This window comes from Neopelma chrysocephalum, unplaced genomic scaffold (genome assembly GCF_003984885.1).
Source record: "Neopelma chrysocephalum unplaced genomic scaffold, ASM398488v2 Primary Assembly neopelma1_84, whole genome shotgun sequence".
Taxonomy (NCBI): domain Eukaryota; kingdom Metazoa; phylum Chordata; class Aves; order Passeriformes; family Pipridae; genus Neopelma; species Neopelma chrysocephalum.
This window is the reverse complement of record NW_020897746.1, coordinates 5,922,497-5,935,373: the sequence shown is the minus strand read 5'-3', so window position 1 is coordinate 5,935,373 and position 12,877 is coordinate 5,922,497. Positions and strand designations below refer to the sequence as shown.

General features: G+C 60.7%; 1 protein-coding gene across 4 annotated transcripts; it reads right to left on the bottom strand.

The window, feature by feature from the left end:
• Positions 1–101: 101 nt before the first annotated feature.
• Positions 102–10,669, bottom strand: EPN3 (epsin 3). Of its 4 annotated transcripts, none has more exons than XM_027691343.1 (10): positions 10,567–10,669; positions 6,001–6,656; positions 5,529–5,647; positions 3,883–3,963; positions 3,490–3,597; positions 3,297–3,381; positions 2,752–3,063; positions 1,768–1,869; positions 1,186–1,407; positions 102–1,058 (listed from the first exon to the last, which is right to left on the bottom strand). In XM_027691343.1, exons 2-10 carry the CDS (start codon positions 6,569–6,571, stop codon positions 739–741), a joined length of 1,920 nt encoding a protein of 639 aa, XP_027547144.1. In that variant the 5' UTR covers positions 6,572–6,656; positions 10,567–10,669; the 3' UTR covers positions 102–738. The 4 variants fall into 4 exon arrangements, with proteins under 4 accessions (XP_027547144.1, XP_027547143.1, XP_027547146.1 ...); XM_027691342.1 differs by lacking the exon at positions 10,567–10,669 and adding an exon at positions 9,213–9,445; XM_027691345.1 differs by lacking the exons at positions 1,768–1,869; positions 10,567–10,669 and adding an exon at positions 9,213–9,448.
• Between the last annotated feature and the right edge of the window lie 2,208 nt (positions 10,670–12,877).

Below are 12,877 nucleotides of genomic sequence, written 5' to 3'. Positions count from 1 at the left end.
CGCCCCCTGATCTGCCGCCGCGCCCGCCCCGGCCCGGCCCCGATCCCGATCCGTATCCCGGCCCCGATCCCAGCGCCAGCCCGTCTCGCAGCCGCACACCGTGTCGCTCAGCGCAGTTTATTGTCGCACGGGCACCCGCAGCCGCCGCCGCGCCCAAGCCCAGGCGCTCTCCGGACACGGAGCGGCGCCCAGCAGTGGGCGGGGGGCGGCGAGACGGGGGCGAGGGGCAGCAGCCAAGGGAGCGCGAACCACGCGGGGTGGGAGAACCCCCCCAGCTCCCTCCCCCCGGCCCCGCGCTGCCCCAGCTCCCCACAAAGCCCCCCCACACGCCGGGGGTCCACATCCAGCAGCCGGACCCCCGTTCACCCGCCCGGTCCCGCTGCAGCGGAGCCCCTACACCACAGCCCTTCACGGGGGCTCCGCCGTGGCCCCCTCGCGGGGCAAGGGGGTCCCTTCCTGCCCGTCAAGCACCGGGGCTCATGCTGGCTGCCCCCCAGCCAGCCCCACCGCGGCCCCCCGCACTGACCCTCGCAGGGGAAGGGGGTCCCCTGCTGCCCGTGAAGCACGGGGGTCTCATGCTGGCTGCCCCGCACAGCGGGCACGGGGTCGGGGCTGGGTGGGGGGCACACTCCGGTGCAGCTTTAGCGAACCGCTGCCCCCTCAAGTCTCGGCGGGAGGAAAGATGGGGGGGGGCTGTAACAGCCAGGGAAGGGGCGAGAGTCCATATGTCCAGAGGGTTCAGAGGAAGGGGTTGAGCCCCCCGGGCGCGGACGGCGGAGCCGGGGGGCCGCTCAGCGGCAGTAGAGGCTGCGGCAAGGCGCCGGGGAGTTCGGGGAACGTGCCAGCCTGCGGGAAGGCACTGGCGGAGGCGGGGAGGGCGGCGGTGGCGGAGGGGACGCTGCTGAGGGGCATCGGCAGGGACGCGCTGTAGGTCATGGAGTTGGCGGGGTGGCCGGCGGGCAGCCCGGGCACCGGCGAGCTGGTCCGCATCTGGTTCAGCGTCGGCTTGGGCTGCTCGGACAGGCTGAAGGGGTTGGTTGGGGACGGCGTGCTCAGACCTGGCAAGGATAGGATGGGACACATCAGGGCGGCCAGGTCATCCCCAGCACTTCTCCTCCTCTTCCTCCCCAAAACACCCCCTGTCCAGCCCAGGGGAGCTCCTGGCCAGCAGCCCTCAGCACCTACCGGAGAGGAAGGGGTTGCGGGTCTTGGAAGCCGGTGTAGGTGCGACCAGGGAGTCCAGGTTGACCAGGGAGGAGGCGGCGGGGCCGAGGAAAGCCTCGGGGGTTTTACAGTCCTTCCGCTCCTTGCCGGATTCGGGCAGGGAGTCAGCCAGGTTGGTGAGGTCGAAGCTCTTCGCCCCATCCTGCCTGGTGCTGGGGAACAGGTCGCCAAAGGGGTCCGGCTCTGGGATGGAGGGAGGGGAGATGAGCCGCGTGAGCCACTGGGAGACACCAAGGGTGATGGCGTCCCCTGTCACCGCAAGTCACAGCTCAGTGTGGTGGGCTGAGCCTGCAGCATGGCCTGCCCAAGTGCCCCCTGGAGCCACCATGGGAGCTGGCAGGGCTGGGGACATGGGTACACGCAGGGACCAGAGCTGCTCTCTCGCCTACAGGAGAGCCCAAGCCCATGGCAAGTTTGCAGATGGGGACAAGCTTTGGCCACGCCAGCAAGCAGCCACACGCAGCCCTGGCCAGCCCTGGAGCTGCCTCCCTGCCACGGGCAGGGACAGGTCACCGTCCCCACCCGCCCGCTCCCGGCTCTTACCCACGGGGCTGCTGGACTTGGCCGAGGAGGGCGGCTGCGAGGGCTCCTGCTCCGGCGGCTCGGGCGGCTTTGCAAACGGGTCGAAAGCGTTCCCCCCTGGAGCTGGGGGGAAGAGGGGACACTCAAGGAGGGGAGCAAGCGGGGAGGTGGGAGGCAGGAGATGTGTGGGCAGGAGAGAGGCAGGGGTGGCTGCCTGCAAGGAGACAGAGAAGAGGGGGTGCAGTGGGGGGCTGGAGTGGGGTTGGGGGTCAGGAATGTGCACTGGAGAAGGCTCAGATGAGACAGACGATGGAGTCATTGCAGAACAAGACACCTCCACTGCTCACGGCCATCCCCCCGCAGCGGGCTGGTCCCTTTCTCAGCCCCAGCAGGGACAGGGGCAGGGGACAGGTCTGCAGAAATGCTTTAGCAACCAGCACTGGCCCTCAGAGCGGGTTCTGTGCCCCTCACCAGGGACCAAAACTGGGGACAGGACACGCAGGACCTGCACGGGGCTGGAGGAAGCACCAAGGAGGAACTGAGAGTGGCACTGAGCTCCGAAACACAGGCTGCTCCTACAGTTGCCTCCCCATCTGCAACGTGGCACCTGCGACCAGCAACCGTCCCGTCTGGTCCTGGCGTGGTGTGCAGGGGTGGTTTGGGGTGAGCAAACAGGTATCACCGACGGGACACACCATCAACCTGCTGCTGGAGTGGTGTGGTGGCTGCCATCCGCTCCCACGGGAGGGCTCCGTTAACTGCCGTGTTAATTAAAACAGCCTATTCTGTGCAGAGATAGAGCCTAAAAGTTCCTTGAAGTCTTCAGGATGCTGAGGGGTGAGCAGAGGTCCTGCTGCGGGGCAGGAGAGCGGGCAGGGGGTGTTTGGGGAGCTGGCTGCAGGAGGATGGGGGCAGAGCGCCGAGATGCCCACTCGCAGGAGGGTAGCGATGCTCAGGGCTGTCCAGAATCCCCAGCAAAGCCAAAAGGTCCATCAAGCCTCTTACCAGCGTTCGGAGGTTGCTCGGGCACAGCAGCCCAAGGGTCAGGAGCTGGAGTGGAACCGGAGCCCTGAGGGGCTGGGGGTGATGCCGTCCCCCAAGGGTCAGCAGGAGGGAAGCCAGAAGACACGGGTGCCTTCCCCCAAGGGTCGGAGGCTGCAGTGGTGCTGGGGGGAAAATCCCAGGGCCCGGCAGAGGTTTGCTGGGCTGAGGCGCTCGCCTGGGAGAGGGGCTCCCCACTGGTGTCCGGGACTGGCACCCAGGGATCTGCTGCACCGGCCCAGGGAGAGGCCACCGGCTCCGCTTTGGGTTTCATATCTGCAAGAAGAAGGGAAGCTGTGGGACAGGGGAACAGTGCAGGGCACAGAGGGATGCTGAGTGGCAGGGATGTGCCCCGAGGGCCGTGACTTCCAGCAGCAACAGCCATGCGTACAACGGAGGAGAACCCAGAGGTCCTTACTGTTGAGCTACTGGGGACTGGGGAGGAACAGAGGCAAGGGACAGGTTTCTGACACTGTCCCAAATTTTGGCAGTCTGTGAGTTGCCCTCACCTGGCATATCCCACGGGTCAGCAGATGCGTGGCTGGAGGGTGCTGGCGCCGGTCCGAATATATCTGCCAGCTCCAGGATAGAGGACTGCAAACAGAAAGGGAGTAAAGAGGTGAGGGAAGCCTGAGGCAGACCTGTGGGATCGCCCTGGAGCCGATAGCTGGCTCTGTGGCCATCCAGCCCCCAGTGCTGTACCTGGCTTTTCTTCATCTTATCTTCTTCTTGCTCTTCCTCCCTGCCCTGGGCAGTCTCCTCCACGGCTCTCTGCTGCAGGGAGTTCTCCCCTTGCCAAGTCCTCACCTCCTGCGGGGAGAAGGGATGGGGTCTGTGAGCTCAGCAACCCTGCAGCCAGCACCTTCTCCAGAAGACAGACCAGCACAGGAGCTGCCACCGCATCCCCGAAAAGTCCCAGCATCCGAGCAGACAGCTCCCTCAGGGCTGAGCCCACCAGGAGAGCACTCAGCAGACAGCCCAGAGCAGGGAAAGCAAAGCGGGCACTGGAGCACGGTGGTGTTTTGGGCTCCAGCACCCCAGAGAGAAGCCCAAGTGCAAGGAGAGCGGAGCGCCAGGACTGCAGGACACAGGTACCTTCTCGTGCTCCTCTTTGCTCAGCGCGAGCGCGAGCTGCAATTGCCTTTCTTCGTCTGTACTGGAAATTGGAAGTGGCTTCTGCCAACAGAGGAAATTGGGTGACATTTCAGCTTGCCCTCAGCTCGTAGGTGACGTTGCCACCACCTCTCCTGCAGCCCCTCACCTGCCTGCACAACATCTGTGCCCATCCAGCTGGCCTTGCCTGTGGACCCCCAGCCCAGTGTCCCTGTGCTCTCTAACCAGCTCCTGCTCAGGCTCCCTGTGGACCCTGACCAGCTCTTTCCCTGACCCCATTACCTGCCTCTGCATTGAGGCTGGGATGACCCTAAATTAGGCAGCCAGCATCTTCCCTGGGAGGTTTTCAGGGACCCTGATGAAGTCAGTGGAGGACAGGGGATGAACTAGGCACCCCTTTGCCCTGGCAGTCTGCTGGGGAGAAGAGTTTGTGACACTGACTGGCTTCAGTTTGGGAATCCTGCAGCCCCACACCCAGACCTGAGGCAGACTTTGGGGAAAGGCTGTCCCTGTACCACCATGTTGGCCCTGATCACCACCCTGTGACACTTGTCCAGCAGTGTGGGACCCACTGGGGCTGGGAATGGGGACCCCAGTGGGGGTGACTGTGTGTGTACATCTGTACACGTGTGCACATGCGTGTGCAGCCCAGATGGACTCCAACAGGCAACGCTTTCCAGAGCGTGTTCCTACAGTGCTCATCGCAGCAGTGTGAGGAAGCTATAAATACTCCAATTCCAGGACAAAAATAGGGATACACGCCCTGCTCTGTCTCCAAAAGAGCCTCCATTGGGCAGGGAAGACGGGCAGCAGCAAGCACTGTCTCCGGAGCATGTCCCCTGCCTGGCAGGACTGAGCTTGTGGTGCTGGGTGCCAGCTCCAGGGGATGTCCTTTGGTCCCATGTCCCTCTGACTGTGTGTGCTGGCTGTACCCACAGGCTCTGTGTGGGCCGTGCCAGCCAGTGGCAATCCTGGCCGGTGTGCAAATAATCCTGTCCCTGGTGGAAAAGGGGCCGTGGCCACCAGATAGGAGAGGGGACAGCCTGGGGTGGTTTCACTGTGGGGCAGCAGCTCACTTGTTGCCTGCATACCTGCTGGGCTCCTCCTGGGGCTGTTTCCCAGTGCTCTTTCTATCCCAGTTTGAAAGGACCAGACAGTAGGACCAAATCCCCAGCCCAGTGGGGGTGCTGCTGGCCCCACATCCACCACACAAACTGCAGGGCAAGGCTTTGCCCCCTAAAACCTCCATGGGAAGGCAAGAGAAATGGGGGAGCTCAGAGCAAAAACCCTCGGCGAAAGAGGGCAGCCAGGTGGAGGGCAGTTGTGGCAAATCCAGAAGAGTACCCAAGTTCACCCTGGGGTCTGGGAGGCTGGACAGATCCCCGCCTGGTGCTGTCCTCTCTGGTATGAGGACAGGGAGCAGGGGCAGCCCATGCCTCCATCTGCCTGCTGGCGATTTTGGATGCCAGGCACAAGGTGAGCAGCCTGGTGTGGTTGCAGGTACATGCACCAGCCTCGGGCAGCCCCCAAATTCCTCCCTCCTCCCAGGGAACTGAGCCATTGTGCCCATATATAAGGCAAGGTGCAGGGAGATGCCTCGTGCCCCAGGACAGGCAGGGCCACCGTACCTTCTCTGCCTCCTCCCGACTCATGGCCAGCGCCAGCTGCAGCTGCAGCTCCTCCTCGCCCGTCGTCTGGGGCCGCGCTTGCTCCAGGTCAGAGGCGAACCGTGGGGATGAGGATGATGCTGGGAGATAAAAGATGAAAAGGGGGTGGTGTCAGTACTGGGGTATTTTGGGGAGCACAACACCAGCCTCTCCTCCAGGCCCACATCCCAGTGCCTGGCCTCCCCAGGGCACACAGCCCCACGTTAGAGCTCCTGACCATGAACAAGCCGTGGGTTTAAGGCTGGAGGCACCACCAGCTGCCTCTGCTGCTGGGGTTCACCAGAGAGCCAAATCTCTGCTCCATGGTGCAGGATGGAGGTGGGCTTCACCACCACCACCCTGAGAGGAGAGCGATGGGCACCAAGCAGGCGCAGACCTAATGCAACATCTGCCCCCACCAAGTGAGCCTGAACGAGCCACCAGCAGCACTCACAGTTGAAGGAGGAGGGCGAGCCCCGTGCCCGGCCGTAGTCCTCGCCGTAGGGTGACGCACGGCGGCCGTAGGTGACCTGGTGGCTGCCGCTGCCCATGCCCTCCAGGGCCATGCGCTCCTTGGTCTGCAGCGCGTGCGCCCGCTCCTGCTTCAGCCGCTCCTCGTCCTTCAGCAGCGCCATCACCTGCTTCACCTTCTCCCGGATGTTGATGCCCTGGTCCTTGCCATCGCGGTCCACGTACTGGAAGTCCTTCAGCGTCTGGATGGTGTAGAGGTTCTCCCGGCACTGGTGGGTCACCTTTTCGGAGCCGGTTTTGATGAGGTAGTCCAGGAGGGTGAGGGCTTTGTAGACGTGACGCCAGTTCTTGCCGCTGTCATTCAGCCGCCGCCAGATCATGCCCATGACCTCGGCGAAGGCCACCGTGTTGAAGGTGAGGTCGGCGATCTCTGACATCAGGGAGCTGGGGGGTCCCCAGGGGTCATTGGAGGTGGCCTCCCGCACCTTGATCTCTGCCTCCGAGTAGTTGTGCACGATGTTCTTCACCTGCCGGCGCAGCGCCGAGGTCGTCATGGCTGTGTGGTGCCGGAAACCTGCCAGTGGCAGGCAGCAACGGTGCAGAAGGAATGAGGGATCACGGCCACAGCTTCACCGGCGCCTGCAGTGGGGGAACAGTGACACAGAGACCTCAGCATTGCCCCAGCCACTGAAACCCATCCCCAGAGCCCTCGGTCGGCACCAGGGACACTTCTCAGTGTGCACATGCCCATCATCGGGGCATCAGGTGCACCCTGGGGGGCTGCCACCGCTCGCTAACCTAAAGACACACACAGTGGTCACAAGAAAAAACACCTCATAGCAAGTGATACCCAGCACTGCAGAGCCGGCACAAGGTTTAACTCCGGATTCAGCAACATTTGAAGAAGAATTTACCCTGCACTTCTGCTTCTAAAAGTAACCACTTGAAAATGGCAGCTTCCTCCTCCAGATCCCAGCTGCCTCAGCCCCACCATCCCAGCAAAGCTGGTTTCAGACCCCTCCCAGATCTTCCGCCAGCCAGGGGCTCCCCTGTGCCCCCAGATGCACTACCTGCAGCTGCACGCAGCCCTGCTTGTCCCAGTCATCACCCCAAGGCTCTCAGTGCCGCCGAGGATGCGTCGTGCAAACACAAAACCCCGCCGTGAGTCAGAGCCTGTCGCGACTCACTCAGCTGGCAGCTGATCAGATGGGTTTTCCCAGCAAATTCAATAATTTTGCTCCAGCAAGAGGCTGGCAAAGTTGAGGTGCTAACAGCCAGTGCCAGATCAGTGAGCAGGATGGATAATGCAATGCCCCTCTCCCCAAAATCCTGAACTGTCTGGCCAGGAGCTGCCCTGGTACCTCCCCATGGGCAATGCCCATCCTTGGGATGCCCTGCACTGACACAGATGCAGTGACATGGGGCAGTCTGGACCTGTCTTCACGTGAGCCCATCACACTCCTGTCCCCTGCTCCACACTGGTCCTTAATCTTCACCTCCTCCCTGCACAGTGGGAAGACACTGTTTACCCTCATTTTGTCTGAGGGCCAAGTCAAGGCAGAGGCAGAGGCTGCCGGGAGCTGCGTTTCCCTCGGCAGGGCTGCACCGCAGGGCCCAGGAGCCAGGCTGCTCCCAGAGCCCCCACTGCGGCTGCGACAGAACTCACTGGCAATTCTTCCCCCATCCAAGATAACGCCTGCAGGCAGAGGAGTATCTCCCCCACACAGCAGTGTCTGCAGGCAGCGATTACCAATGTCCACCCCACCACCCACCTCAGATGCCGGTACCTCCCTGGACCTGTCACACCATGTCCAGCCCTCCACTGGCTCTGGACAGTGCTCTGTCCTGCTGGAGCTGGGCCGTGCTGACATGCCCAGGAGCCAGGCACAGCACCCACCATGCTACCATACAACCCGTGCGACCAGTCCAGCACCTCCTGCTCCCGTGGGCCAGCGGCCAGGCGCCCCACGGCTCCGCCAGCAACGTCTCCTGTGAGTCAGAGAGGAGCCTGGCACCGCCACGCTCGCGGGCGGGCAAAGTTTCTCTGGAGACGCTTCCCTGCATCGATTCCCTTTCGCAATGCAGCCCGTCGGCGCGGCCTTTGGATCCCGCCGGGAGAGCCCACGGCACAGACGGCCGTGCCGCTGCCCGCCTGGCACAGAAACACCTGCAGGACAAGGGCAGCAAAGCAGCAAAGTCCTCCAGGACTTGGCTGCGTGCTCTGCTTTCTACCAACACCCAGGTGGAGATAAAGTCACGTTTTCCAAAGGTGCCACCAGCCCGGAAAGCACCAGCAAACACCAGCACTCCAAGGAGGACAAGGCAGGATGGTTCCTCCTGCCACCAACAGGTCTCCCAGCAGGACAAGCCCCAGGTCCAGCGTGACAGGCTCCCGACATTGCTTATCCAGGCCAGAGACCTGATCCCAGCTGGACTTTGCCCGCCATGAGATGGCCTGGGAAGTCTGAATGGGAAGAGATGGGAAGCATGGGCTGGGGCAGGGATAAGAGGAACGTAATCAGGGCTGGAGCTGCCAGCAGGGTTAAGAGCTGCGGGTTTATCAAACACAATATCCCCCCGCAACCCCCCCTGGAATATAAAGGGAGTGAAACAGAAGCTGTGCGGGAGATAAGGCAGCAGCACCCAGCAGCTCATATGGAATTACTGCAGTGACCTTGAGCAAGAGGCGGCCAGGTGGGAGAAGGACACACGGCTGCGGGGCCAGGTCCCCATCGCCCGCGGCCCGGTGCGGGGGACTGCGGGGGCGACGCGGGGGCGGCGGGGGGGGCGAGGAGGAACGGCGTGGAGGGAGAGCTGGAGGGATGGGGGGACTGCAGCGGGGGCAGAAGGGTCCGGCGAGAGAAGGGGGGGCCCGGAGAGGGGATTACAGCTCCATCCCTGATCAGGTGCAGGGCTGGGAGGAGCAGCGCCCGCCATGGAGGGGGGAGCGGCGGGGAACGGCTCCCGCAGAGCCCTCGGCCGCGCCGCCGGCTCCCGCACCCGCCCGGCTCCCGCTCCCGCAGCCGCCGCGGGGCCCCGAGCCCGGCTCGGGAGGCGTCACGGCACCGAGCTGCCCGCCGGGGCCCGGCATCCCCCGCAGCCCGCGATGCTCCGGTGTCCAGAACCTTCCTCCTCCTCCTCCTTTCCCCCCCACCCCTCCGCATCCCGGCTGCCGGGGCGCACGGCCCCGCTTACCTGCGCGGTGCCGCCGCCGGTGCCGCCGGGGAGCGCGGGTGGAGGCGGCCGCAGCCGCCCGCTCCTGCTGCGCGCCGCCGAGTTGCCGGGCTGGCTGGGCAGGTCCCGACGGCAGGTCCCGGCTTAACCCCTTCGGGGCCGCCCGGGCACCGGCCGAGGCGCTCAGCAGCCCCCCCGGCCCCCCCGGTGCGGTGCGGCGCAGCGCGGTGCGGTACCGGCCGCGGGGGATGCGGCGCCGAGCCCCTGCCCCGCCGCATGCGGGAGGCGGGGATGCTGTAAATGCTCAGTCACTGCCCCTCGCTGGCAGCCAGCCAGGCGCTGCTCGCTGCTGCTGCCTTGCTCGCCTGTATTTTTTTTTCCCTCCTCCCCCCATTATTTTTAGACAGAAATCCACGTCCACGGGCGCGGAAGCGGCTGCGAGGGATGCCGACCCTCCCCACCACGCAGCTCTCTCTCTGCTACCCCAGGCCACACTAGCAATTTGGGTTCTTTAAATTATTATTCTTTTTTTTTGCTAGGATCTAAATTTGGAGCAGATTCTTCCCCTGCTCTGAACAGCTCCCAGAGCCTGGCTGGGGGGAGAGAGGGAGGCATCAGATGACATGACAAAATAAGTCATGTCTCTCGATCATTTCAATGCCACCCCCTCTCTCTCCCAGCCTCTGCCTTCCATTTTAATCACTGACAGCCCTTCAAGTATTATGGATATATATAATCTTTTTAATATCACTGACATTTTCCATGATGGAAAGCATCTCGGGGGTGCTGAGACATTCGGGAGGGGGATCATGCTGATGCTCCTGCCACACAGAGCAGAGCTGAGATCTGTCTTGCCCGAAGGTCCTGCCTTGGGTCCCAGGGGGAAGCCACTTGCCTCCCAGGGCTTTGCAGATCTGAGCAACCTGACGTTCCCAACAAGCTCTGGCCGCGCAGGCTGAATAAGCATCTAGTTCCTCTTCCAGCTGCAGCCTGGGAGAAGAGCACATCCAGCATCCAAACCATCCCCAGATTAGCCCAGAGAACATCCCAGCTCGGGCGGTGGGAAGCATTCTCCATGGCAGCCGAAGATCCAGGCTTTCCTCTTCCTCCATTCCCAATGCTCCTGATTCACTGTGTCATATGGTGAGGCAGACAGCTTGCTCTTCTTCAGGCACTGATGTTTTACAGGCAAAGTGAACCTCCCTGTGCAGAAAACACCCTACGAGGTGTTTTCAGAGCCGTACAAATGTGGGGTTTCTTTGCTGGGGCCCATAACCCCACCGTGGGAAGTGGGACCCAGCAAGGCACTGATTGCCCTCAGCACAGCCTGGCTGCTCACCCAGACCCCCTCAGCCATTGAGAAATGCACTGTCACCTTCTGCTTGCAGCATTTTCCTAGAACTCCCCCTCTTCCCCGGCTCTCTGGTGTGGTGGTGGTGGTGTCTTCAGGCCCCCACTCACGTGCTGGGTTTGGTATGCAACTCCCAAGGCCAGGAAGGTCGCTCACCTCACCTCGGTTATTTAGCAAACACAACACAAATTATTAACACTAATACAAATAATGCCCACATCTGGGAGAGGAGGAGGAATACTCTCCTTGCCTGGCTGCGGGGGCTCGGCCTTACAGGGTCTGTCAGAGCACAGGGCTGACAGCCCTGAGGGTCCCTGCACTAGTGACAGAGCCCACATCTCACACTGGGCCTGTAATGAGGGTACATATTTCTAAAGCTGTTCTGTAGAAGGCAGCTCTAATTCCACTGCAGTTCCCGTCATGTAACTTCCACAAATCAATGCAAAAGGGAAAAAAAAAAAGCAGCTGGCTCAGAGAAAGCTGCAGCAGCCAGACAGCAGAGTATCACAGTTGTTGGCCCACACATCCCTTCCTGCGTGCTGCTTGTACCTTGTCCCCTGAGGACACTCTTGTCCAAGGCTGAAAGAGGCACCGACAATATTTATGACAGAAATTATGACAAAAATTAGACTATTCACAGGTTTGTTCTCCTTTGCAGAGCTCTTACACCACCCGCCTGCCCTGTGCCACCAGGCTCCTCCCATGGAAGGGAAGGAGATGGCAGCACAGGACATTCTTCCATCGTACGTGACTGATGTAAAACTCACATCTATCTGGTGTCATATTAACAGATTTTCCTGTGGGTAGAATAATACATGGAGCCTGGTTTCCATAGGCTGGACTGGAGATATGGATCCATGGAGACACGAATCCATGGCGACATGGATGGGCTTTGCCATCCCTTAACGTAAAGCTACCACATGAAAGGATTCCTGCCTCCGAGACAATCACGTTGCCTCTAGAACGTGCAGACTCCCTCTCATCTAGAAACAGATGGCTTGAGCAGTTTGAGTTGGGCAGATTCACAAGCTGATAATCATCTCCAGGGAGGCAGGAGCTATTGTCAGAGCCTGTGAGACACACCCCAACTTCAGGCCTTTTTCCTCCTAATTCTCAAAATGTTGCTGAAATTCTCACTCCAGGAATGCTGAGCAGAGACATTCCCTTTGTGGGTCTGTGCCCGCTAAGCCAGAGGAGGCTCCTGCTGCCACAGAAGCCAAAATGCTTCCCCACACTCCACTAAGAGAAAACATCTCAAAACATGAGGGGCTTCACCTGGCCAGCAAAAAAAATAAGCTGTGCTTTGCCATGGTACTGCCAGGAGCCAAGAGGAAGAATATATTCTCTCCTAAGACAGCACAGGAGTTAAAACGAGAAAGCAAAAGACACCAATTCTGCAGAAGGCACAGTTATTTCACGCTCTGTGCAGCTCCAGACTGTGTCAGTGTGGCTGCCAAAGGACAGGAGCACGTGCCCCAGGCACACACGGCCGGTGCCACCGCACAGTGACGCGCACAATTCGTAACAGCAGTGCTCAGCACGGATATGCATCTGCTGCCTAAGAACTCCAGAGGTATCACAAACCTCAATTAATGATCTACACTGATGTCATTGCTCTACAGGGCCAAAGCCTTTCCCGGGAATGCTGTCCAGCCGCTTTGGCAGGAAGGTGGCACTTTTACCAACATGACACAGGTCTCTCAATGCCAGGTCACGACAAACCCCACAACCAGCTCGCTCGGCCTTGGGAACCTGCTCCCACTGAAGCCCAGCGTGCCACACTCAGGCCTGGGATGCCTCCACAAAAAGCTCTATTCCAGCTGTGATGCACAAGGAAACCCAGACACAAAGCAGTGATGAGCCCAGATGCACAGGCAGATGGACAGACAGGAGGGGTGGCTCTAACACAAGGCCTTACCATGCTCACAACATTTATAGTACAAATTTCACTCATTTAATTCAAGAGTGATTAGACTTGGAAGGAAACAAGTAAGATCTGGCTCACAATGGGTCATGGGTACCTTGAGCTGGATGGAAAAAAATGGCAAGATCAGCACAAGATGGAAATTCATGGGTACAAAACCAGGCAGGTTGGCACATCCCTTGGGATAGCGCTTTTACTGGGATCCAGAATGCCTCAGAGAAGCCTGCTGTCAGCCAGTCCCAAAGGGAGACTGGACAAGCAGCCAAGAATATGATCAAAAATGGGATGGATTTGTCTAAGTTACTTTTCTTGTACTGGTGCTCTTGAGTACAAAGGGACACCCTGCTCGCTCACCTGCATTCAAGCACAATTGACAAACAAAGAGCATATCTCATGTTGACTGGCACTTTT

Excerpts from the sequence above, each read along its gene's own strand:
- EPN3 (XM_027691343.1), bottom strand. The coding sequence starts at position 6,571 with ATGACGACCTCGGCGCTGCGCCGGCAGGTGAAGAACATCGTGCACAAC. Across the intron at positions 3,064-3,296 it reads TGACCCGTGGGATATGCCAG|ATATGAAACCCAAAGCGGAG; the intron begins GTGAGGGCAACT and ends TTCTTCTTGCAG. Across the intron at positions 1,408-1,767 it reads CAAGTCCAGCAGCCCCGTGG|AGCCGGACCCCTTTGGCGAC; the intron begins GTAAGAGCCGGG and ends CCTCCATCCCAG.